General features: G+C 32.4%; 2 protein-coding genes across 3 annotated transcripts in view; one reads left to right on the top strand and one right to left on the bottom strand.

The window, feature by feature from the left end:
- LOC139503322 (von Willebrand factor D and EGF domain-containing protein-like) overlaps positions 1 to 24,187 on the bottom strand; it is a 69,699-nt gene that overhangs the window by 18,102 nt on the left and 27,410 nt on the right. For both annotated transcript variants that reach the window (XM_071293094.1, XM_071293092.1), the window contains exons 7-17: positions 13,028 to 13,160; positions 12,145 to 12,353; positions 11,540 to 11,613; positions 10,803 to 10,866; positions 7,105 to 7,302; positions 6,601 to 6,779; positions 5,038 to 5,666; positions 4,095 to 4,429; positions 3,315 to 3,449; positions 2,187 to 2,285; positions 1,028 to 1,142 (exon numbers count right to left, since the gene is read on the bottom strand). In XM_071293094.1, the coding sequence (XP_071149195.1) occupies positions 1,028 to 1,142; positions 2,187 to 2,285; positions 3,315 to 3,449; positions 4,095 to 4,429; positions 5,038 to 5,666; positions 6,601 to 6,779; positions 7,105 to 7,302; positions 10,803 to 10,866; positions 11,540 to 11,613; positions 12,145 to 12,353; positions 13,028 to 13,160 (2,170 nt within the window). The remainder of the gene's footprint in view (positions 1 to 1,027; positions 1,143 to 2,186; positions 2,286 to 3,314; positions 3,450 to 4,094; positions 4,430 to 5,037; positions 5,667 to 6,600; positions 6,780 to 7,104; positions 7,303 to 10,802; positions 10,867 to 11,539; positions 11,614 to 12,144; positions 12,354 to 13,027; positions 13,161 to 24,187) is intronic.
- Positions 17,809 to 20,325, top strand: LOC139503323 (E3 ubiquitin-protein ligase TRIM45-like). Its single transcript, XM_071293095.1, has one exon. It carries the CDS (start codon positions 17,893 to 17,895, stop codon positions 19,573 to 19,575), a length of 1,683 nt encoding a protein of 560 aa, XP_071149196.1. The 5' UTR covers positions 17,809 to 17,892; the 3' UTR covers positions 19,576 to 20,325.

Raw genomic sequence — 24,187 nt, 5'->3', positions numbered from 1 at the left:
CATTTTGTATGGATTATACAGGAAAAAACACCATTTTGTGATTAGAAACTAAACAAAATGATAGAATTGTTAAATACTTCAGGAAAAGATAGCTTTCAGACACTGCTTTGAGAATATCAAAAGAAAAGATAGGGTCACCGTACGTTTTTTCCGGCTAAAATACAAAATAGGAAAATTCCATACAGAATCCTTCAGAAAATGCACTTTTTTAGAGTTACTTCCCCTTAAAATGCCAATTTAAAAAAAAAATAAAAACAACCAAAAATAATTAACATTTGCAAAAATATCAATATTTAGAAGTTATATTCTTATAAATTGGTACTTTTAAATGAAAATGTACATTAAACATCTGCATTCCTGCATCAAATTTTGCTAACTTGATGGAAAATCTGGACCTTTGATTCTCTGTTTTTTACAATCCAAGATGGAGGAAGACACCCATACCACCTTAAGATTAATATAACTAGTAAGTGTGTTAAGTTTAAAGCAAATTCATAAATCTTTTTTGAGATAGGGCGCGACATGTAAAAACCCCATCCCCCTTTTTTACAAAATTCTTAATACCTCAAAAATGAAATTTTGAATCATCACCAAAAATTATACAGATCTTCAGATTAATATAACTAAGAAGTGTGTAAAGTTTTAAGCAATTATTATAAATTGTTTTTGAGATGCGGAGCGACATGTGAAAAAAAAACACACCCCTGTTTTAGTTATAAAGTCTCGTAACTCAAAATGTTTTAATGTTATTTTCACCAAAAAGTAAACAGATCGTTTGACCATCATAAGGAGCAACTGTTTAAAGTTTTATGAAATTTGGATGAGTTGTTCTCAAGTTATGGTGCGACATGTTTACGCGGAACAGAATGACGCCAGACATTTGTATACCATAATACGTCCTGTCAAAATTTTGACTAGCATATAAAAACTGGATTTGCTGCTGGACGTTAAAGAACCAACAATCAATCAATGGAGAAATGGATCCATTTTTCCTTTAAAATTGGAACTCAATAATGTCTGACTTTACCTGTTCTAGGAGACCATGTGTTTTTACTGTTACTTGTCAGGCACTGTAGACAGTTATTCCTTGAACTGGTATCTTTATCCCTGTAACATCTTCTGTCTATGAAACAGGTACCAGTCTACAATAATAAATTTATTTCACTTCTATTTTCATTCAATAGAACAAAATGAAGATAATAATAATGAACAAAAGGAATGAATAAAAATAATGAACACTTACAGCTAATTTCCTAATGCATGTAGATCAAGACTTTGGTTAATTTGCTTGCTTTACTTGTAAATCATACTACATGTACTGTAATTGGGATAATGTCCAATCAAATTTAAATATAATATACAGGTTTATCTATGCCTATATATATTGTTCCAAGATGTCAATTAAATTACAAAACTTGATAACAGGTTTATGCAAACAAAGCAAGCAAACCAAACAAAGTTTTACTCTACAAGCATTTGGAAAATAGCTTTAAAACAATTGCACTTATTTACTTTCTAGAACATTTGCTATATAAAATAATTTTCCAGCTTTTAATATCCTTGACAGTGTTAACACCAAATGGTACTTTACAAAACTTACATGTCAGAATGGAGTTGTTTCCCTTGAATTAAACTTTTTGGTTACAACGTTCTTTTTTGAATGTTCATGTCTAATCTGAACAAATGTCAATATATTGTCCTTATCTGATCAATAATACTTAAAAAATATGTGACAGAGACATCTGTTGGATAGAAAGACTGATGGACATACAAACTAATGGACAGACAATGTAAATGCATTGATCTTAATTTGAAGTAAACAAAAAACTAATTTTACGTAATCAAACTGGGAATGTCAGCACTCAGTTTCGTGCCTCACCAAGATATGATATATAATTTGCTTACTACCGTATAGTGGGTTATTTTCACAGATGTAAAATTTTGCAATTTTCATTGTATAAGGTATATAAGAAATCTTTTGGCGGTTTATATTTTATCGGATTCAAAACTTTTATCAATACCTTTGCATGTGTACTTTAAAATTGGTGGAATTTATATTGGCAGTTTTGATATATCCAGGAAACTAAGCGAAAATTTAAACCCAGCGAAAATAACCCACAATACAGTATCTTATCTATAAGTTGTGTAAAAAGATTGTACTATGATTTCTGTATACCACTACTCACTCTCAGCGTACAGCCTCCATAGATATCACACATCTGACAAAGACTGTCAAGAACAGCAACTATCTGTGTCCTTAAAACCATATTGTCACCTTTTGGTATCTAAAAATTAAAAATATAAAACATCAAATATGCAGCTGTTCATATGTAGTTTTGAACAGGAAAATATAGTTGGGTTATCTCCCTTAACAATAATTTTACCCCTTGAAGCAAAGTGAAGTTTTTCAGTTCTGTTGAGCTATGTGCATTATACACAGTGCATATGATGCCAATTCAGAATTTTTTTGTCATATTTTTATTATTGTGAATAATGCCACTGGTTGAATATCACAATATAAATTAGAACTAGCATTTCTATTTTCTGATGCCTATATTTCTGAAATCTAATAAATAATAAGCATTTCCACTATCTGATGCATATATTTCTGAAATCTCAATAAATAATTAGCATTTCTGCTCACTCTAAACAAATCACAATAATAATCTCTGAATTTATAGGATTCTGATAAAATCTGACATGATGTAAGATACATCTATGACAACAACACTTTAATTTCTTAAATTAGTTTAATTTTGGATGTAACTACTCTTCTGATTAGCTGCAATTTTTTTGTCTATCAGCTCAGACATAATTTTGTCATGTGACTGTGATGTCATCCGTGTTTTTCATGGAATACACCTTAAAAATGGAATTTAGAATAAAAAATGGAATGCACACTTTTAAATTACCTGCTTATTCAGTGGTGTGCAAAAAATTTTGATGTTATTTCTTCATAGACAGAAACAAGAATGTGTCCAAAATACACGGATGCCCACTCGCATTATCATTTTTTTATGTTCAATGGACTGTGAAATTGGGTAAAAAATCTAATTTGGCACTTAATTTAGAAAGATCATACCATAGGAAACATGTGTACTAAATTTCAAGTTTATGGTCTTCAACTTCATCAAAAACTACCTTGACCAAAAACTTTAACCTGAAGGGGGACAGTTGGACAAATGGATGGATGCACGAACGGACGAACGAACAGACAGACGCACAGACCAGAAAACATAACGCCCCTCTACTATCTAAGGTGGGCATAAAATATTACAGACATTCCTGAATTCTTCAAATAATTATATTTTTACCTGAACTTTATACACATTGACAAAGTCATCACCTCTAGTAACCATTGGTAACATACATTCTACTGTTGTACTGTCTACATAGCGTAGTAAAGTTGTATAAACATCACCAACTGGTTCCCAGCCATATTGTGTGAACTGGAATATTAAAAGATCATATAATAATTCAATCTTATATTGTATCAGTATTTTATTATATAAAACATTTTAAAATACATACAATTTATGCTAACATGAAAAAATTGCGATAATTCTGCAGTCAACTATCAACTATCTTTATTTTCATTTTTTTTTTTTTACATAAATCTGTACAAACCCATATTGAAGAAAAATTTGACAACAGATTAGTCTCATTTCAAAGTTGTATTTAAGGAATGACTGTAAAATATTTTCTGTCTATGAAGAAATAACATAAAAAATTTGTGGTGTACACTGAATAATGCGTGTAGCGGGTTATTTAACAGTGTGCACCACATTTTTGTAATGTTATTTCGAATAGACAGAACAAATATTACAGTAATTTCTTATAATTTAATTCTAAATTCCATTTTAAACCGTAGAAAACCATGAAAAAACATTGATGACATCACGGTCACATGACTGAATTATGTCTATGGGCTCATAACAAAATAACGTCAGCCAATCAGGCGACGCGTTACATCCAAAATTAAATTATTTGATAATATCTCAAAACACTTCAACAAGATTTGAACTTACAAACACCAATCTCAATCATGTTCAAATATAACTTTATCACCTCCACAATGTTATTTTATAAAATACCTCCATGAGCGTCACATTACATTTTGTTACAAATTCACCAGACTGTAACAAATCAACATGAACTGTACTACACTGTGAAGATCGTGTATCACAGGTAACCATGGAGACAGGAACTTCAGTTGTTGTTGTCATTACTGTTGTTGATGCAGCTGCTGTTGTTGTTGAAGTGGTTGTTGATTGAGTTGTTGTCATGATTACAGTTGGTGGAACTGTTGTTGTCGTGGTAACAGTTGTTGTAGTTGTTGGTTGTAATGTTGTACTGGTTGTTGTAGTTGTAGAGGTCGTGGTACTGGAGGTCGTTGGCATGGTAGTTGTACTTGTGGTTGTTGTGACTTCTGTAATATTGGCAAGTCAGTTTATTTTAGACTTTTTCAGAGTTTGAATGTCTGATTTTCATCTTTTGCAACTCTTTTAAATAAGTTAGATAGAATAATTATCTTATGTATTTCAATAAAATAGATTTTGAAAACTGTAGAAAGGACTTCTTAAGTCCTCACAAAAACCAAGACATCATTTTTGAGTTAATTTTCTTGCATGAAAATTAGTTTAATTGCTGCAAATATCCACTTACCCAGTTCTTTAACATGTTACTTATAGTGCAAACTCAATTTGTGACACTAAATTACTAAAACATATTTTAATGTGCATATCTCAAAATACCATTCAGATATAAATTTTTTTTATCTATGTTTGATCTAAAACATTTACTTAATTTTCAATACTTGAAGCTAAATTTAAGAGATCAATTTTTACTGTATAATCAGATGTTATTGTGGGCACTTATTATTGCAATTTTGTCGTTTTAGACTAAGATGCGATTTAAATTTTAAAATTTTTGCACTAATGAGACAAATGCAATTTGATATTATAAAAAATAAATTAAAAAAAATGCGAATTAAAATTATTGCGATTATCAAACATTCACAATAATTTCTGAATTTACCTGTTTTGGTGAGACATTCTATTCCAGAGAATCCTTGGTAACAAAAACAGCCATTTTCTATACAAATGCCATTTCCATAGCAACCTTCAGGACAAAGAATTGCTTGACGAATGTCCTCAATATTCACATCAGCAAGTTCTCCCAAATCAGTTGAATTCGATCTTTTATTCAAATGTGTTTCACATAAATTTTCTAACAGACGTAAAACCTCTGGCATCCATGTTGAATTTTGATATGAGGTTGCCAAGGCAACACAGATATTCATCACTGTATCAATATCAATTCTAATTTTATTTAAGCATGTTTTGGCAATCCCTGACGTCATAAACATATTTTTACAACTGTCGTTTGCAAGCTGGCCATCCTTGACAGGTTGTTTAGTTTCAATTTCTTCATCATCAAAATCTCCTTCAAACATGTAATCTGGTATTTGATTGGTTCCTTGAGTTTTGTTTATCCAATAGAATGTGGTCTCTTTGAGATGAAATAAAAACTGTGGTTTTGCAGCAGATGATTTTGGACAGGAAGTCTCATATGACGACAGGGAACAGTCACATTCTGGCATCTGAGGGGTCAAGGTCATCAATAAGAGTTCATAATTCTCAAACAAACTAAGACCTGGAAGTAACCTTAAAAAAATAAGATCTTCAGTTGTTTCTACTGTAAAAACCATTAATACTAATATCAATTTGTTCTAAAGAAGAACAATTTCATAAATTCTGTCATAATGTAAACTGCAGCATGCTTGTAATACAGAAATGCCACAAATACAAATATTCATTTGTTTTGTTTGATCTGGTAAGTATTGAGAGCCCATGAGCTCCTCACTATAGACCAACATAAATTCAATGCAAATACAAAGGTGATTTGATAGCTAGATATGAGCTATACAAATATCCAAAATATCTGACATTGTATTGCAGACAGAGCCAATTGTTTTCTGCAGTATAGGCTTATTACTATCTATTCTGTAAACCCCTTCTAGACCCTCATACATGTATATAACATATTAGGAATGGCAGACAGAGCCAATTGTTTTCTGCAGTATAGGCTTATTACTATCTATTCTGTAAACCCCTTCTAGACCCTCATACATGTATATAACATATTAGGAATGGCAGACAGAGCCAATTGTTGTCTGCAGTATAGGCTTATTACTATCTATTCTGTAAACCCCTTCTAGACCCTCATACATGTATATAACATATTAGGAATGGCAGACAGAGCCAATTGTTTTCTGCAGTATAGGCTTATTACTATCTATTCTGTAAACCCCTTCTAGACCCTCATACATGTATATAACATATTAGGAATGGCAGAAAGAGCCAATTGTTGTCTGCAGTATAGGCTCATTACTATCTATTCTGTAAACCCCTTCTAGACCCTCATACATGTATATAACATATTAGGAATGGCAGACAGAGCCAATTGTTTTCTGCAGTATAGGCTTATTACTATCTATTCTGTAAACCCCTTCTAGACCCTTATACATGTATATAACATTAGGAATGGCAGACGTACAATGATGGCAACACCTTATATGGATCTGAAACTGTAACTTACCTCCAATCAACAAGAGGCTGACTTGTTTGTACATCGTTACTATGGTACCATGTATTATTACCAATCTGACCACACAATCCATCCATCCTGTCTGTAAAATATCCTGAGGACTGGACAGTCAAGGTCATACTTTGGTGTCGAAGGTCAATTCGTACCTGAGCTTTATTGTCCAAAACAATCTGTTGAGAAAATTTGCTTAAAAATACTATTTTGATAAATAAGATTTTAAATTTCGAACTTTTTTCTGCAAATTTTAGTCCTACAAGTCTATATTTTGCAAAACATCCTGAATGTTTATTTTAGTAACATTGTTTTTGGTGTTTGCTGTTTTTATAAGATTTCTAAATATTTTAGTTGATTGCTAGATAGATTTTTGGTGTTTCATGCCGCTTTTAGCATTATTGGCTTTATTGCTGTGGTCAATTTACATTGTTGGAGGAAGAATGCGATCCCAGAAAGCCACTGATTGTTAAAATGTTTTTTAAATCTGATTCATATACTTACATATATCAATTTCCCATGTCGACCTTCAAATATCTTCATATTAGCCCTCATGGCAGGGCGATATTGTATAAATATATCCCCTTCCTTATTAGTTGACCTACATCTGTCTATAATGAGTCTCGTCTCCTTGTAATAGATGGCAGCACCACAAACACAGAGTAAATTTTCATCTGGACAGCTGGTAACTCGTATCTGGATCTGTTTTTTGAAACAAGAATATTTTTGAAACAAGAATATATGTATACCTTTTAAATTGTTATTTGTATGGAGAGTTGTCTCATTGGCACTCACACCACATCTTCCTATATCTATATATAAAAAAAAGATGTGGTATGATTGCCAATGAGACAACTCTCCACAAGAGACCAAATGACACAGAAATTAACAACTATAGGTCACTATACAGCCTTCAACAATGAGCAAAGCCCAAACTGCATACTCAGCTATGTACATTTTATAACAAGACATTTACTGTAAATTCAGAAATTATTGCGTTCATTTATTATTGCGATTTTGTTATTCTAGACTAAAATGGGATTTTAATATTTGCAATATTGAGAAAATTATCTTGTTTAATTCATATAATAAAAATCAAAATGCAAGTTTTAATTATTGCTATTATAACCGTGATGCATTTTCCCCAATAATAAAAACATTGCAATAATTTCTGAATATACAGTATATCATTTTTTAAAGGTTTTATTTACACTTACCCGGATCTGTTAAAGAAGCAAACATATACTTGCGCAGATTAACTTGTGTGAAATGCATATGCAGTCATTGGACAAAAGTGAGTTCCCACTCGATAAAATTATAAAAAACAAGAATGTGTCCCAAGTACAAGGATGCCCCACTCGCACTATCATTTTCTATGTTTAGTGGACCGTAAAGTTGGGGTAAAAACTCTAATTTGGCATTTAAATTAGAAAGTTCATATCATAGGGAACATGTGTACTAAGTTTCAAGTGGGTTAGCCTTTAACTTCATCAAAAACTACCTCGACCAAAAACTTTAACCTGAGGCGGGACGAACAGATGGACGAACAGACAAACGAACGGACCCACAGACCAGAAAGCATAATGCCCCTCTACTATCGTAGATGGGGCATAAAAAAATTAAAGTATAATCTGTTTTTGTTCAATTATTCATGAAAGTGAAAGTGAAATAGTATTAAAATTATATTTATTATAATTGGAGTTTATTATGAACTTGTCATCTCACTCTATTGGGTAGTTAATTATCTTTGCACACGGTCTATGACGTCACAGTGCACATTGCATTCTAATCTATATTGCTACGTCATTACTTCACACGATGTTTGCGTATGATATGTGTATGCAAGTAATACATGAATTTCTATTGTTTTGGTCAGCTTTTTGCCACCACCTCCCCGCCACTCTCCTTGCTGTCAGTGCCATGGGGACTTTCATTGATTTTATATATGTTGTTACATAGTTTGATGTTTATGTTTATGATTTTTGTTTATTATTAGAATTTTACAATTGCTTGTCATTATTTTATTTGATTAAGAATTTTATTTTCTTTGTATTCAAATAATATTATAGTCGCCGTCAGCTGAAATTCGTAGCGGTTATCGGTAAAAATAATCTAAACTATCAATCGCGTTCACTCGAGATATAGTTTTTCACATTCCATTCATAAATCGCAAAAACAAAAACCACTACTGACCTACCTTTTAAGTGATCACACTGTAATAATCCTGACCTTCACATTTTCCAGAATATTTTCCATTGTAATTCCGCCATCTTTGTTTCTATGAGGATCATTTGTTTACATATGACATTCGTCACTGTACGCAGTTTCCTGAAATGTTCCTTTCATTGATGTGATAAGGTTTCCCGCGCTTTATGCAAATTTTATGAAATTGAACTCCACGGAAACACTTCCGGTCAAAACAATGGCTGATTCCACCATTCAAAATCGTCTATGAAAAACTGAAGGTCAGGATTATTACAGTGCGATCACTTAAAAGGTAGGTCAGTAGTGGTTTTTCTTTTTGCGATTTATGAATGGAATGTGAAAAACTATATCTCGAGTGAACGCGATTGATAGTTTAGATTATTTTTACTGATAACCGCTACGAATTTCAGCTGACGGCGACTATAACCATTGAATCAATTTTTGATACCATACTGACTTTTGGTCTTAGTACCTCATTTTGACACCATACTGACGTATGGTTTAATTTACCTTGATACTTATAACATATTTTTGATACCATACTGATGTATGGCCTGAGTACCTTTCTGTGGCACCATACTGACGTATGGTTTAAACGCATCATTTGACACCATACTGACGTATGGTCTTAATTCCTTATTTTTGACACCATAATGACTTATGGTTTAAATTACCTCTTTGACACCATACTGACGTATGGTCTAAGCACCTCTTTTTGACACCATACTGACGTATGGTTTAAGTATCTCATTAATATCATACTGACGTATGGTCTAAACATCCTATTTTTATACCATTCATTATATGGTTTACTTTGCTACAATGTATTGTTGGTACAAAATATCCTTATGAACCTTTTATAAATGTTCGTTAAAATCGTATTTTTTCCTCAATTTTATGAATGACTATTTCGATACAAAATTTTTAGTCAATCTATGAGAAATTATCTCAATTCCAAGTTTCAAGATTTAGCTAGAGTTATCTCCCTTTGCATATGGAGATAGAACATTATACATCATTGGTTTTTAATTGCAGTTCAGACAGTATAAGTCCCCAGTTGCCAATAATAATTCGCTTTTAGCAGCCAGAATGGTTCAATTTGTGTCAAATTAATCAAAGAAACATTGATAATGAATTATTAACTTGCAAGTGAATATTTTTACCTCATTGAATCTGTATTAATATGAACTTTAATTTAACCCCTTAGCTAGAGATGGATAAAATGTGCATTGTGCATGTTTGGTTATTAAAAGGAAAAGAATGTCAACATTGAAAGTGAAACAAGCTAATTGGTGTGGATTTTCCTAATTATGAATTGCCATGCCTGGACCTTTGTCTCTCAGGTGTAGGGTTTTCTTACTGACAATCACACCACATCTTTTAATCTTATAAATAAATTAATCCAAATGCTGTATTCTATTTCTTTTTTATAAAACTACATGTTGAATGTACAGAATTTTAAACATAGCCATTTTTATTCTGTTTTGAAGAACAACTATTATGTCTAACATCTATAAATTGGTTCATCAATTTGAAAATGCCATATCTTTTCAACTGTCAATTTTATAATCAACGTCTGCATATACAACAATAGTAAATTTAATTCAATACTTTGTTAAATGTTTAAATTCATGGCTTACCTAAACCAACAAAATTGGTATTCCTCGAAAAATGATGATTCCACAGTATATGTAAAGTTTTGAAATTAAAAGTTTATTTTTAACATGAAACATGTAATTAACACCATGAACACTACACAGGGGGTCTCATTGGGGGGTTCCGATCCCCGAACCCGCTTACTGTTTTGTCAGATTCCCGTATCCTGCTTACACTATGTACGTAAGCAATTCTAATTTTTTTGTCATTTCCCGGGTCCCGCTAGACCTCATTTCCCGTTTTCACGACACAATAATTTGACTTTCACGTGTCACGCTTACAAAAAATCGGCAATCCCGCGTCACATTTAGACCCCAATGAGACCCACTACACAATTTTACCTCAAACTCATTATTTCTGCTCTTCAGAAGGATGTATGTTCCTCTTCTAGATAACTTAGACATACTGTAAATATAAGGAAAGATCAAATTAATATAATACAAATTGTACGTAGCCCCTTCTATTACATTTCAAATTTCTACAAACATTCAAATCATAAATATGCATTTAATTTGCACTGGACATTTAAAAACAATGGTTTACTTTTAGAAATTGTCACTTAGATGGAGAGTTATCTCATTGGCACTCATACCACATGGTACCTGTTATCTCATTGGAACTCATACCACATGGTACCAGTTATCTCATTGGCACTCATACCACATGGTACCAGGTACTCATACGCATCATAGATACCAGGATTAAATTTTGTATTTACGGCAGTCGCGCATTTCGTCTTTTTGTTTTAATATTTGTTTACCTCAACTATTGTATCTGTATTTATATTGTATATTTCTCTGTTAACTCGTATTAAGTTTTTTACAGAATAAAGTATCTATCTATCTATCTATCTATCTGTCAACAAACTCATCAGTGACGCTCAAATCCAAAAAAGTTAAAAAAAAAAAAAAAGCCCAATAAAGTATGAAGTTCAATAGCATAAAAATGATGTATAAAACAATATTTGAGATTATGACCAGTTTATTTATTTTCATTTTTAGCAACGGTGTTGTCAGTTTATTTTTGATTTATGAGTTTTGACTGTCCCTTTGGTATCTTTCGTCCCTCTTTTACTTACTTGTTCTGGAATGACAAAATAAATACACCAGCAGTCATGTAACAGGAAGCTGATGGCAGATCTAACACTTTTATCTACAAATAAAAATATTAACCATTCAATTATTCAGCACTCTTTCCATTTGTGAAGAAGCATCAATAATCGAAAAAGTGACGCCACCCAATTCTACCTAGGTCTGAGTTTTGTGGTTATAAGCATTGGGATTAATTTCATAACATTTAGTTGCGGAAAAGTTACATTTGAGAAGGGAAACAAATTTTGGACATATGTACTGTCCTATGGACAAACAAGGGTCATAAAAATTATCAAACTGATAAAAATTGCTTAGGCCACTTAGAAAATATTTTGGCTTGTCCAAACCCGACCTTAAAGAAGAGACAGTGGCTGGGTAGGATTAACCCATTTTTTTTTTTTTTCAAGCAAAAAGATATTGAAAGATTCAGATGTGATTTAGTTTTTATGCTCATCTGATTAAGGAAAAGCATTTCTCTACAGGACATAATATTTTCTGGATAGGTAGTTAGGGTAAGGGCAAACAAATGTATTCTTTATTATGGCCTAACTCAAAGGTTAATATTGCCTCAAAAACCTTGTCATTTATTTACCTTTGCTTGTACAGTGTCTTGATTCCACATGACCTGTTCATCTACATACAGATAGCCAGATATATGAATGTCCTTGATATTTAATGTATAAAGATTAGGGGTCATTGCAACCTTGACCTGTTGTGTGATGCATCCAATACCTTGACATCTGTCATTAGGTCGAAATTCTAGGAGACAACGGGATAGTAAAACATTGGACAGAGTGTTTCCTGAAATTAAAAATATAATAGCAACAGATTTATTATCTCAGGCCTGGAACTTTTTGAAGTAAAAAATGCAAAAATATAACAATATGATAAGTTGTCTATACTCCTGGTTGAGGCGGTTTTATTCCCTAGCTTTTTGTGTTTGTTTTTTGTGTTGTGAATGTACTGATTCTGTGTCATGTGATATGCCACCTTATCCTTTGTTTTTTCTATTATACTAAATTACTTCTGTGCAGTTCACTTATGGGTTTTAAAATATAGAAATTTATTCTATTGTGTTTTCACAACAGTTGTAATCCTGTTTTGGCGGTCAGTATATAAAGAAAGTTTGCTTAAGATTTAATTATCGAAGTTTGGGAAGTGACCATTCTTGTACCTATGTGTATAACAGTGGCGGATCCAGAACTTTTCATAAGAAGGGCCCGCTGACTGACCTAAAGGGAAAGGGGGGAGCTGCTCCAGTCATGCTTCAGTGATTCCCTATATATAATCAACCAAATTTTTCCCACGAAAGGGGGGCCCAGGTCTCCCAAGGCGCCCCTCGGATCCTCCTATGGTATTGAAGTATAGTTTTCATTAAGACTTCTAATTTTTTTTATGTTTTGAAGTTGTATGTAAAGAATAAATTTGTATGTTTGTAAATTATTATGATTCTAATGGACAAAAGAGATTCTAACCTTTTGGATATTTGACTGTTAACACCATGTCCAGTTTACACTTCTCTGTTTCACATGTAAATGGAACAGTGGACACGAAAGTTAATGTCTCTGGCTGTCCATTCTCTTGTAAAACTATATTGGTCTCCATCACCTGTTAATATAAAAAAAAGTTTTTAAAATTAATTGATAGATTTAAGTGTGTTAACTCATTCGCCCCCAAGAGATTTTTGGAAAATCAGGCATTTTCGATCATTTGCAATTCATGACAGTTCAGGTGGGGCAGTTTCAAAAAGGTATGGAGGGTCATACGGACCATCAAAGAATGGTTGTCGCTATCACACCTACAGGCGGGATTGGGGGTTAAAGGGTTAATAAAAAAAATTAGAGGGCTGATCCAGCCATTTAAAAAAAAGGGGGGTTCCAAACTTAGGTTAAAAAGTGTGAGTGTGTCAAAACCATATATCCCCATTCAAATATATTGATCGTAAAAAAAAGGGGGGGGGGGTTCCAACAATATACTCTATTCAAATCTCTAACTTGATGCAATAAGCTGTTTTATAACGCTTGTATGTAGCTCTTTATGTATTAAGATGTCAAATTAACTGTTGTGCTTTTGTCTCATATACCTACATCTCATTTATTTTCTGTAAATTGAGAAATCAATGCAGTTAATAACAAATTGAGTCATAAATATATATATCCATATATCTTGGGTGTTCAAAATTTCATTAATTACCTTTAGTAGTTGTTACTTTATCATATGGTACAAAAATCATTCCAAAAAATCAACGGTGACTTTAACTAGAGGCTCTAAAGAGCCTGTGTCGCTCACCTTGGTCTATGTGACTATTAAACAAAAGAAGCAGATGGATTCATGACAAAATTGTATTTTGGTGATGTTGGTGTGTTTGTACATCTTACTTTACTGAACATCCTTGCTGCTTACAATTATCTCTATCTATAATGAACTTGGCCCAGTAGTTTCAGTGGAAAATGTTAGTAAAAATTTACAAATTTTATAAAAATTGTTGAAAATTGACTATAAAGGACAATAACTCCTTAGGGGGTCAATTGACCATTTCGGTCGTGTTGACTTATTTGTAAATCTTACTTTGCTGAACATTATTGCTGTTTACAGTTTATCTCTATCTATAATAATATTCAAGACAATAACCAAAAACAGCAAAATTTCCTTAAAATTACCAATTCAGGGGCAGCAACCCAACAACGGGTTGTCCGATTCATCTGAAAATTTTGGGGCAGATAGATCTTGACCTGATAAACAATTTAACCCCATTTCAGATTTGCTCTAAACGCTTTGGTTTTTGAGTTATAAGCCAAAAACTGCATTTTACCCCTATGTTCTATTTTTAGCCATGGCGGCCATCTTGGTTGGATGGCCGGGTCATCGAACACATTTTTTAAACTAGATACCCAAAAGATGATTGTAGATAAGTTTGGATTAATTTGGCCCAGTAGTTTCAGAGGAGAAGATTTTTGTAAAAGATTACTAAGATTTACGAAAAATGGTTAAAAATTGACTATAAAGGGCAATAACTCCTAAAGGGGTCAACTGACCATTTCGGTCATGTTGACTTATTTGTAAATCTTACTTTGCTGAACATAATGGCTGTTTACAGTTTATCTCTATCTATAATAATATACAAGATAATAACCAAAAACAGCAAAATTTCCTTAAAATTACTAATTCAGGGGCAGCAACCCAACAACAGGTTGTCAGATTCATCTGAAAATTTCAGGGTAGATAGATCTTCACCTGATTAACAATTTTACCAAATGTCAGATTTGCTCTAAATGCTTTGGTTTTTAAGTTATAAGCAAAAAACTGCATTTTACCCTTATGTTCTATTTTTAGCCGTGGCGGCCATCTTGGTTGGTTGGCCGGGTAACCGAACACATTTTTTAAACTAGATACCCTAATGATTATTGTGACCAAGTTTGGATAAATTTGGCCCAGTAGTTTCAGAGGAGAAGATTTTTGTAAAAGATTACTAAGATTTACGAAAAATGGTTAAAAATTGACTATAAAGGGCAATAACTCCTATATGGGTCAACTGACCATTTCGGTCATGTTGACTTATTTGTAAATCTTACTTTGCTGAACATTATTGCTGTTTACAGTTTATCTCTATCTATAATAATATTCAAGATAATAACCATATAACGGCAAAATTTCCTTAAAATTGCCAATTCAGGGGCAGCAACCCAACAACGGGTTGTCCGATTCGTCTGAAAATTTCAGGGCAGATAGATCTTGACTTAATAAACAATTTAACCCCATGTCAGATTTGCTCTAAATGCTTCGGTTTCAGAGTTATAAGCCAAAAACTGCATTTGACCCCTATGTTCTATTTTTAGCCATGGCGGCCATCTTGGTTGGTTGGCCGGGTAACCGAACACATTTTTTAAACTAGATACCCCAATGATTATTGTGACCAAGTTTGATTAAATTTGGCCCAGTAGTTTCAGAGGAGAAGATTTTTGTAAAAGTTAACGAAGACGGACGCCGGACGACGGACGACGCCGGACGACGACGGACGCCAAGTGATGAGAAAAGCTCACTTGGCCCTTCGGGCCAGGTGAGCTAAAAATGTAGATATCATTGAAAAAGCTCCAAATTGTCTCCCTTTGGTGTAAAAATGACATTTTTTGGCATTAAAATTGAAATATCTTTTTTAACTCATCCGATATTTTTTATTGTTGTTTTCGAATAAGCTGTACATAAACTAAACAACTGTAAAATTTAAGCGATTTCTGTAATTTAGTTCTTTTTTTTATTTCGATATCACCGCTTTTTCTTCTATTAGTTCAACAGAAAAAATGGACATTAACAAAAATGTATGCTTCTTTCGAAGGCAGATTGTAAGCGTACATGAACGGTGACCCCATTTTTAGCTCACCTGTCCCGAAGGGACAAGTGAGCTTATGCCATCACTTGGCGTCCGTCGTCGTCCGTCGTCTGTCGTCCGTCGTCTGTCGTCGTAAACTATTTCAAGAATCTTCTCCTCTGAAACTACTGGGCCAAATACTTTCAAACTTTAACTGAATGTTCCTTAGGGTATCTAATTTATAAATTGTATCCGAAGTTTTGATCTATCAACAAACATGGTCGCCATTGCTAAAAATAGAACATAGGGGTCAAATGCAGTTTTTGGCTTATAACTTAAAAACCAAAGCATTTAGAGCAAATCTGACGTGAGTAATATTGTTTATCAGGTCAAGATCTATCTGCCCTAAAATTTTCAGATGAATTAGACAACCTGTTGTTGGGTTGCTGCCCCTGAATTGATAATTTTAAGGAAATTTTGCTGTTTTTGTTTATTATCTTGAATATAATTATAGATAGAAATAAACTGTAAACAGCAATAATGTTCAGCAAAGTAAGATCTTCAATTAAGTCCAATTGACCAAAATTGTCAATTGACCACTTAAGGAGTTATTGCCCTTTAAAGACTTTTTTCACAATTTGTTCATCATGTTGACTTACTTTAAAAAATCTTCTCCTTTGAAACTGCTGTATCAATTTCAGCCAAACTTAGGCTAAATGAGTTTCAGAGTGTCTAGTATAAATTTTATATTTTATTTCATTGTATGTCAAGAAACATAGCTCCTATGGCTAAAATAGAACATAGGAGAAAATGATTATTTTTTTTGGCTTTTGAAGAAAATAGGACGATCCAAAAAACATTTAAATAAATTGAAAAGCCAAAATAATCATTGATGAGAGATTTAACCAAAAGAATTAAGGTGAGCGATTCAGGCTCTTGAGAGCCTCTTGTTTATTTTATTTTCCTATTAAGATAAAGTTCATTTATATAAAAAATATAGTGAAATCCTAAATTTTTTTTAAATGATTTAGACCCGCAAGCCCCTTTAAGTACACAGGAAAAAAAGGTTAAAATTTGAAAGGTTAAACTTCCAGTGATGGTTGTTTTCTTAAATGCAATGAAATGTTATGCTAAATTTTGTCTATATTACTAGACAGGATAAAACTTTACTTATATGCCAATATTTCTTTATTTGAAACAAAGATATTACTTTAAATTCAGAAATTATTGCTATGTTATTGTTATTGAAAAAAATGCAACAGAGTTGTAAATGCTATAATCTAAACTAGCACTTTGAAATTTTTTACATGAATTAAACAGAAATTTCCTCAATTTCCACAGATTTAAAATTAAAATCGCATTTGAGTCAAAAATGACAAAATCACAAAAAAAAAAAAAATGCTTGCAATAATTTCTGAATTTACAGTAATTAAATTCTGCACAATTTTTTGAAAAGTGCAAATTTAACATAAACAAATGACGAAAATCAATGATGATTCTACATTTGAAAATCAATACTTTTGGTTTTTATTATATATACCATGTCCACTTTTGATTTCTTTATATAAATTCATAAAAACTGAATAATGTCCAAATTTTAAAATGATTTTTTTACATATGATAAACAAAAATGCTCCTGTGCTGATCTCACAATTACTTCACTACAGAACAATATATAAATAGCTGAACTATGAACTGGTTGATCTGGAAGTTATATAAATACATTTTAAGCCAGGAAGTAAATTTGAAATTAGGACTGGTTCATTTATTTTCCATGGGTAATTCAGTTTAATATCAGTTTATTGTTATTATAAATTACTTTATGTTTGTTACAAAAACAACTAGAATTTTTAGGATATTGATTAAAATGAAAGAATTCTTAATTAAAGGATTATTAGAAAAGAGACATGAAACTGGAAAAAAGATTTTTTTCCAACTTGGTTTACCTTGTATTACATTGAATGGTATAGATTGTAAGGTACAAAGTCTGAAAGGTATTCATTTGATAGCAAACAATTCATACCTGGTATTAAAATGGCTCAGAACTTAATGGTTTGTCAGTTCTGTGAAACTTCAAATGAACCAAAATATAAATGTGTCAATTGTGATTTAATTCTGTGTGAGGGATGTAAAATTAAAATTCATACTAAAATAAAGAAAACTGAAGTACACCAGGTGCTAGATCTTAAAGAATTCAGTAACTTAGGAGCAAGTGAAACTATTCGCCATTTAGACCTGAAAGATATTCAATGTTCAATTCACAATGCGGAACAATGCATTATTTATTGCGAGGATTGTAAGGTGTTGCTTTGTGCAGTTTGTCTACTAGAAACTCATAGAACTCATAATCTGACAAAAATCGCTGAAGTGTATCATAGGAAAGTAAAAGAACTGCAAGAGTTGGATGATAAAATTCACCAGGAATTGCCTTTTTATACTGACCTTGAAAAAGAACTGAAACAGACTAAATCCGTCGAAAATGACAAATACAATGAAATAAAACAAAGGATCTTGAAAAAGGAAAGTGAACTTAAAGAAATCATCACTAAACAAAGAAAAAAACTCATCACAGAGTTAGACAAGCTGTGGGAGCCAAGGAAAGAAGAGATGTCTAGACAGCTAAAGGACACTGAAAAGAGATGTGATGCCCTTACAAGAAACAAATCTCAAATTGAAGAGACATTTCAATCCCACAATGCATTGGCTGTTTTTACAGCTTCTAGTAAACTGAACAATGATTTACCTACAAGACCAGTGAATGCAATATCAGAACAAAAATTAGTATTTTCAGAAAAAAAAATTATCGATGATAACAAAGAAGTGTTTGGTTCTATATTAACCATTCCGGTGTTCAAGGTCACTGAAACATTCACGTCTGAGGAGAGCATCTGGAAGATTGAAACTTTTGCAGATAATTTAAATATTTTGTGTCTTAGGCGAGAATCTACAATCAAGTCATTTAAACTTAAGAATTCAAAATGTGAAACTACAAGTGTATCAGGGGTTGACAAAGCTAACATTATTGACATGACAAAAGCAAAAGATAATAAATTATTTTTCACTGTTGTTGAATCATCAGAAATTAAATGCCTATCAATTTTCAAAACGGACAGTAAGATAGAATCCTTAACTTCTATCTCACCACTTCATGCCATAGGAATTCATGCAACTAACAATAAAATTCTCATAGGATTTAAGGATAATGGTTATATGTTTCCACTACAAGAGGAAAGTAGAAGAGGCATACTTGTATATGACTATAACTGTAGACATATGAGAACATATGAGTATGATACAAACAATCAGAGATTATTTACATTACCTTATGCAATTGTAACAAATATAAATGAGGACATCTGTGTATTAGATAAGACAAACAATTTACCATGGGAAGGTAGGGTGGTTGTCCTTGGAAAATATGGGAACCTAAAATGGACATACAAAGGTCATCACAGCATAAATTCTAAAAATAATTTCATTCCTCAGGACCTTGTTACAACTTCCAAGGGTTTAATTTTAGTCTCAGACACTAACAGCAATGCTGTTCACATGTTATCTTTGGAAGGTTGTCTAGTCACTAGTCTCAATGAAAGTCATGGGATTAACAGACCATTATGTCTGAATATAGATCAAAAGGGCCAGTTACAAATAGGGTGTTCTGGTAGAGAAACAAAAGATGGGCTTGGTAAATTACACACAGTAGATATTTCTTTGTAAAAACAAATCAAAAGGCATGTGAAAGATCCTTTTAAGCATTCTAATCTAAAGTAAAAATTACAGTATCAGATGAACAGTAAGACTGTTTTATTTGCTTGGTTAAGTAATATAACATTTGCAACATTTACCAAAAATCACAAATCACTCTGGAAATTATCAATTAAGAAAGTTTTAACTCTGGTCTAAGATACTTTGCTGTATTAAATTTTTGGATTTTCAAACATTGTTTATTTATTTAAATAAAAGAAGACCACCTTTATTCAAGTCACTTTTGTTCACACCTAATCTGTGTTAATATTATACATGAACATTTTGTTTTACCATATTCAATTTAGTTTGAAGATTTTTTTTACCATTTATTAAAACTTTTTTCTTATGTGATTATTTGTTCAAAATATGTAGTTTCCTTGAATGAAGGAGAGATACATCAGTTATGATTTTGAACCTCCCCTCCCATTTTATCCTGGGTTGGGAACCCCCCTTTTGAAAATGTCTGGATCAGCCCCTGCACCTATAAGGAAGAAGTGATAAGAACTTAGTTTAAGTCTTTGGTTTGACAAGGGCAAGGAACAAACCAAGGACCTACTGCACTCAAACATTACCTAGGGGGTGTGGTTCATGAAAGAGTAAATTATTAATGAAAGTATAAGAATATTGCAGGAAAAATTATTAATGATGAGAGGTGGTAGAATTGGCATGTTTTCATGTGATTCCTATTCATTGTCTTTTTTTTCTGGGGCAGTCATGGCATCCGACGTAGCTTTGAAATTTAGTAACTGCAGAACACATCATTTTATTTAGTTTTTTAATCATTAATAAATGTTTTGGCCCATTTTTTGCAACAGATAGTTTTTGTAGCTTGATTTTATCCCAATAAACTATTGCTTCAAAATGAAATCTGTGTTTATTCTAATTTTAAGGTATCTTCACCTAATTACAATGTATTAAGACAACTAAATTTTTTTATTAATTTAAAAATTGATATTTGTATATATAGATAAAGGCAGATGTGGTGTGAGTGCCAATGAGACAACTCTCCATCCAAATAACAATTTAAAAAAGTAAACCATTATAGGTTAAAGTACGGCCTTCAACACGGAGCCTTGGCTCACACCGAACAACAAGCTATAAAGGGCCCCAAAATTACTAGTATAAAACCATTCAAACGGGAAAACCAACGGTCTAATCTATATAAACAAAACGAGAAACGAGAAACACGTATATATTACATAAACAAACGACAACTACTGTACATCAGATTCCTGACTTAGGACAGGTGCAAACATTTGCAGCGGGATTAAACGTTTTAATGGATCCAAACCTTCTCCCTTTTTCCGAAACAATAGCATAACATCACAACATAGAAAAACATACGATAAAATATCAATTGGCAGACTTAACTCAATCAAAAAACGTATGATTATGTTTGAATTACACAAAACATCGATCCTGCAGCCACAGATGTGCCAGTGGTCAAACAATTAATTTTTTTATAGATATTGTACTTGACGAAATCTACACTGAAGAGTATTAATAAAAATATTTACATTACATAGATATAGAAAGATGTGGTGTGAGTGCCAATGAGACAACTCTCCATCCAAATAACAATTTAAAACAAGAGGCTCTCAAGAGCCTGAATCGCTCACCTGGTAAACAATGCCTTATTGAACATATTGAACCATGCCAGGCAAACATGTACAGCTAACAATTCTTCAATATTACAAATATATATGACTTACTGTTTATAAATAAAGAAAATGAGACCAAAACACAAACACTTAAAACTTAGCAATGGACTGTGAAAATGAGGTCAAGTTCAAATAAAACCTGTGTAACCGACATATAGATCATAAAATATTTTCATACACCAAATATAGTTGACCTAATGCATAAAGTATTAAAAAAACTTTATTTTATACACCCTACTGATCATTCAGTTGAAGTTTGGTTGAATTTGGTTGAGTAGTTTTAGAGGAGAAGATTTTTTAAAGTTAGCAAATATGATGAACAAATTGTGAAAAAATTGTCATTAAAGGACAATAACCCCTTAAGGGGTCAATTGACAATTTTGGTCATATTTAACTTATTTGTAGATCTTACTTTGCTGATCATTTTTGCTGTTTACAGTTTATCTTTATCTATAATGATATTCAAGATAATGACCAAAAACTGCAAAATTTCCTTAAAATTACCAATTAAGTGGCAGCAACCCAACAATGGTTTGTTTGATTCGTCTGAAAATTTCAGGGCTGATAGATCTTGACCTAATGAACATTTTTACCCCATGTCAGATTTGCTCTAAATGCTTTCGTTTTTTAGATATAAGCCACAAACTGCATTTGACCCCTATGTTCTATTTAAAGTAAGGGCGGCCATGTTTTTTGACGGATCAAAAATCGAAGCACACACTTTGTGCAGGATAATCTAAGGAACTATCATGCTAACTTTCATCCAAATCCATTCAGTAGTTTCAGAGGAGAAGATTTTTTAAAGTTAGCAAATATGATGAATAAATTGTGAAAAATTGTCATTAAAGGACATTTACCCCTTAAGGGGTCAATTGACAATTTTGGTCATATTAACCTATTTGTAGATCTTACTTTGCTGATCATTTTTGCTGTTTACAGTTTATCTTCATCTATAATAATATTCAAGATAATGACCAAAAACTGCAAAATTTCCTTAAAATTACCAATTAAGTGGCAGCAACCCAACAATGGTTTGTTTGATTCATCTGAAAATTTCTGGGCTGATAGATCTTGACCTAATGAACATTTTTACCACAGTCAGATTTGCTCTAAATGCTTCCGTTTTTGAGATATAAGCCAAAAACTGCATTTGATCCCTATGTTCTATTTTAAGTAACGGCGGCCATGTTTTTTGACGGATCAAAAATCGAAGCCCACACTTTGTGCAGGATAATCTAAGGAACAATCATGCTAAGTTTCATTCAAATCTATTCAGTAGTTTCAGAGGAGAAGATGTTTGAAAAATTGTTAACGACGACGACGACGACGACGACGACGGATGCCAAGTGATGAGAAAAGCTCACATGGCCTTTTAGGCCAGGTGAGCTAAAAAAGGTAAATCATTATAGGTCAATGTACGGCCTTCAACATGGAACCATGGCTCACACCAAACAACAAGCTATAAAGGGCCCTAAAATTACTAGTGTAAAACCATTCAAACGGGAAAACCAAAGGTCTAATCTAAATAAAACAAGAGGCTCTCAAGAGCCTGAATCGCTCACCTGAATTTTTTTGGTTTAATCTCTCATCAATGATTATTTTTGCTTTTCAATTTATTTAAATGTTCTTGAAATCGTCCTATTCTCTTCAAAAGCCAAAAAAAAAATCAATTTCTCCTATGTTCTATTTTAGCCATAGGAGCTATGTTTCTTGACATACAAGGAAATGAAATATAAAATTTATACTAGATACTCTGAAACTCATTTAGCCTAAGTTTGGCTGAAATTGATACAGCAGTTTCAAAGGAGAAGATTTTTTAAAGTAAGTCAACATGATGAACAAATTGTGAAAAAGGTTTTTAAAGGGAAATAACTCCTTAAGAGGTCAATTGACAATTTTGGTCAAATTGACTTATTTGTAGATAAATTTCAGGGCTGATAGATCTTGACCTAATGAACATTTTTACCCCATGTCAGATTTGCTCTAAATGCTTTCGTTTTTGAGATATAAGCCAAAAACTGCATTTGACCCCTATGTTCTATTTTAAGTAACGGTGGCCATGTTTTTTGACGGATCAAAAATCTAAGCACACACTTTGTGCAGGATAATCTAAAGAACAATCAGTAGTTTCAGAGGAGAAGATTTTTGAAAGTTAGCAAATATGATGAACAAATTGTGAAAAATTGCCATTAAAGGACAATAACCCCTTAAGGGGTCAATTGACAATTTTGGTCATATTAACTTATTTGTAGATCTTACTTTGATGATCATTTTTGCTGTTTACAGTTTATCTTTATCTATAATGATATTCAAGATAATGACCAAAAACTGCAAAATTTCCTTAAAATTACCAATTAAGTGGCAGCAACCCAACAATGGTTTGTTTGATTCGTCTGAAAATTTCAGGGCTGATAAATTTTGACCTAATGAACATTTTTCCCCATGTCAGATTTGCTCTAAATGCTTTCGTTTTTGAGATATAAGCCAAAAACTGCATTTGACCCCTATGTTCTATTTTAAGTAACGGTGGCCATGTTTTTTGACGGATCAAAAATCTAAGCACACACTTTGTGCAGGATAATCTAAAGAACAATCATGCTAAGTTTCATCCAAATCCATTCAGTAGTTTCAGAGGAGAAGATTTTTTAAAGTTAGCAAATATGATGAACAAATTGTGAAAAATTGCCATTAAAGGACAATAACCCCTTAAGGGGTCAATTGACAATTTTGGTCATATTAACTTATTTGTAGATCTTACTTTGCTGATCATTTTTGCTGTTTACAGTTTATCTTTATCTATAATAATATTCAAGATAATGACCAAAAACTGCAAAATTTCCTTAAAATTACCAATTAAGTGGCAGCAACCCAACAATGGTTTGTTTGATTCATCTGAAAATTTCAGGGCTGATAGATCTTGA

The sequence above is a fragment of the Mytilus edulis genome, chromosome 14 (assembly GCF_963676685.1).
Source record: "Mytilus edulis chromosome 14, xbMytEdul2.2, whole genome shotgun sequence".
Taxonomy (NCBI): Eukaryota; Metazoa; Mollusca; class Bivalvia; order Mytilida; family Mytilidae; genus Mytilus; species Mytilus edulis.
The sequence above is the reverse complement of the archived record's forward strand: the minus strand, read 5'-3'. Positions and strand labels throughout refer to the sequence as shown.

Bases quoted from the DNA above. Each gene is read 5' to 3' on its own strand.
- LOC139503323 (XM_071293095.1), top strand. From the start codon at position 17,893: ATGGCTCAGAACTTAATGGTTTGTCAGTTCTGTGAAACTTCAAATGAA.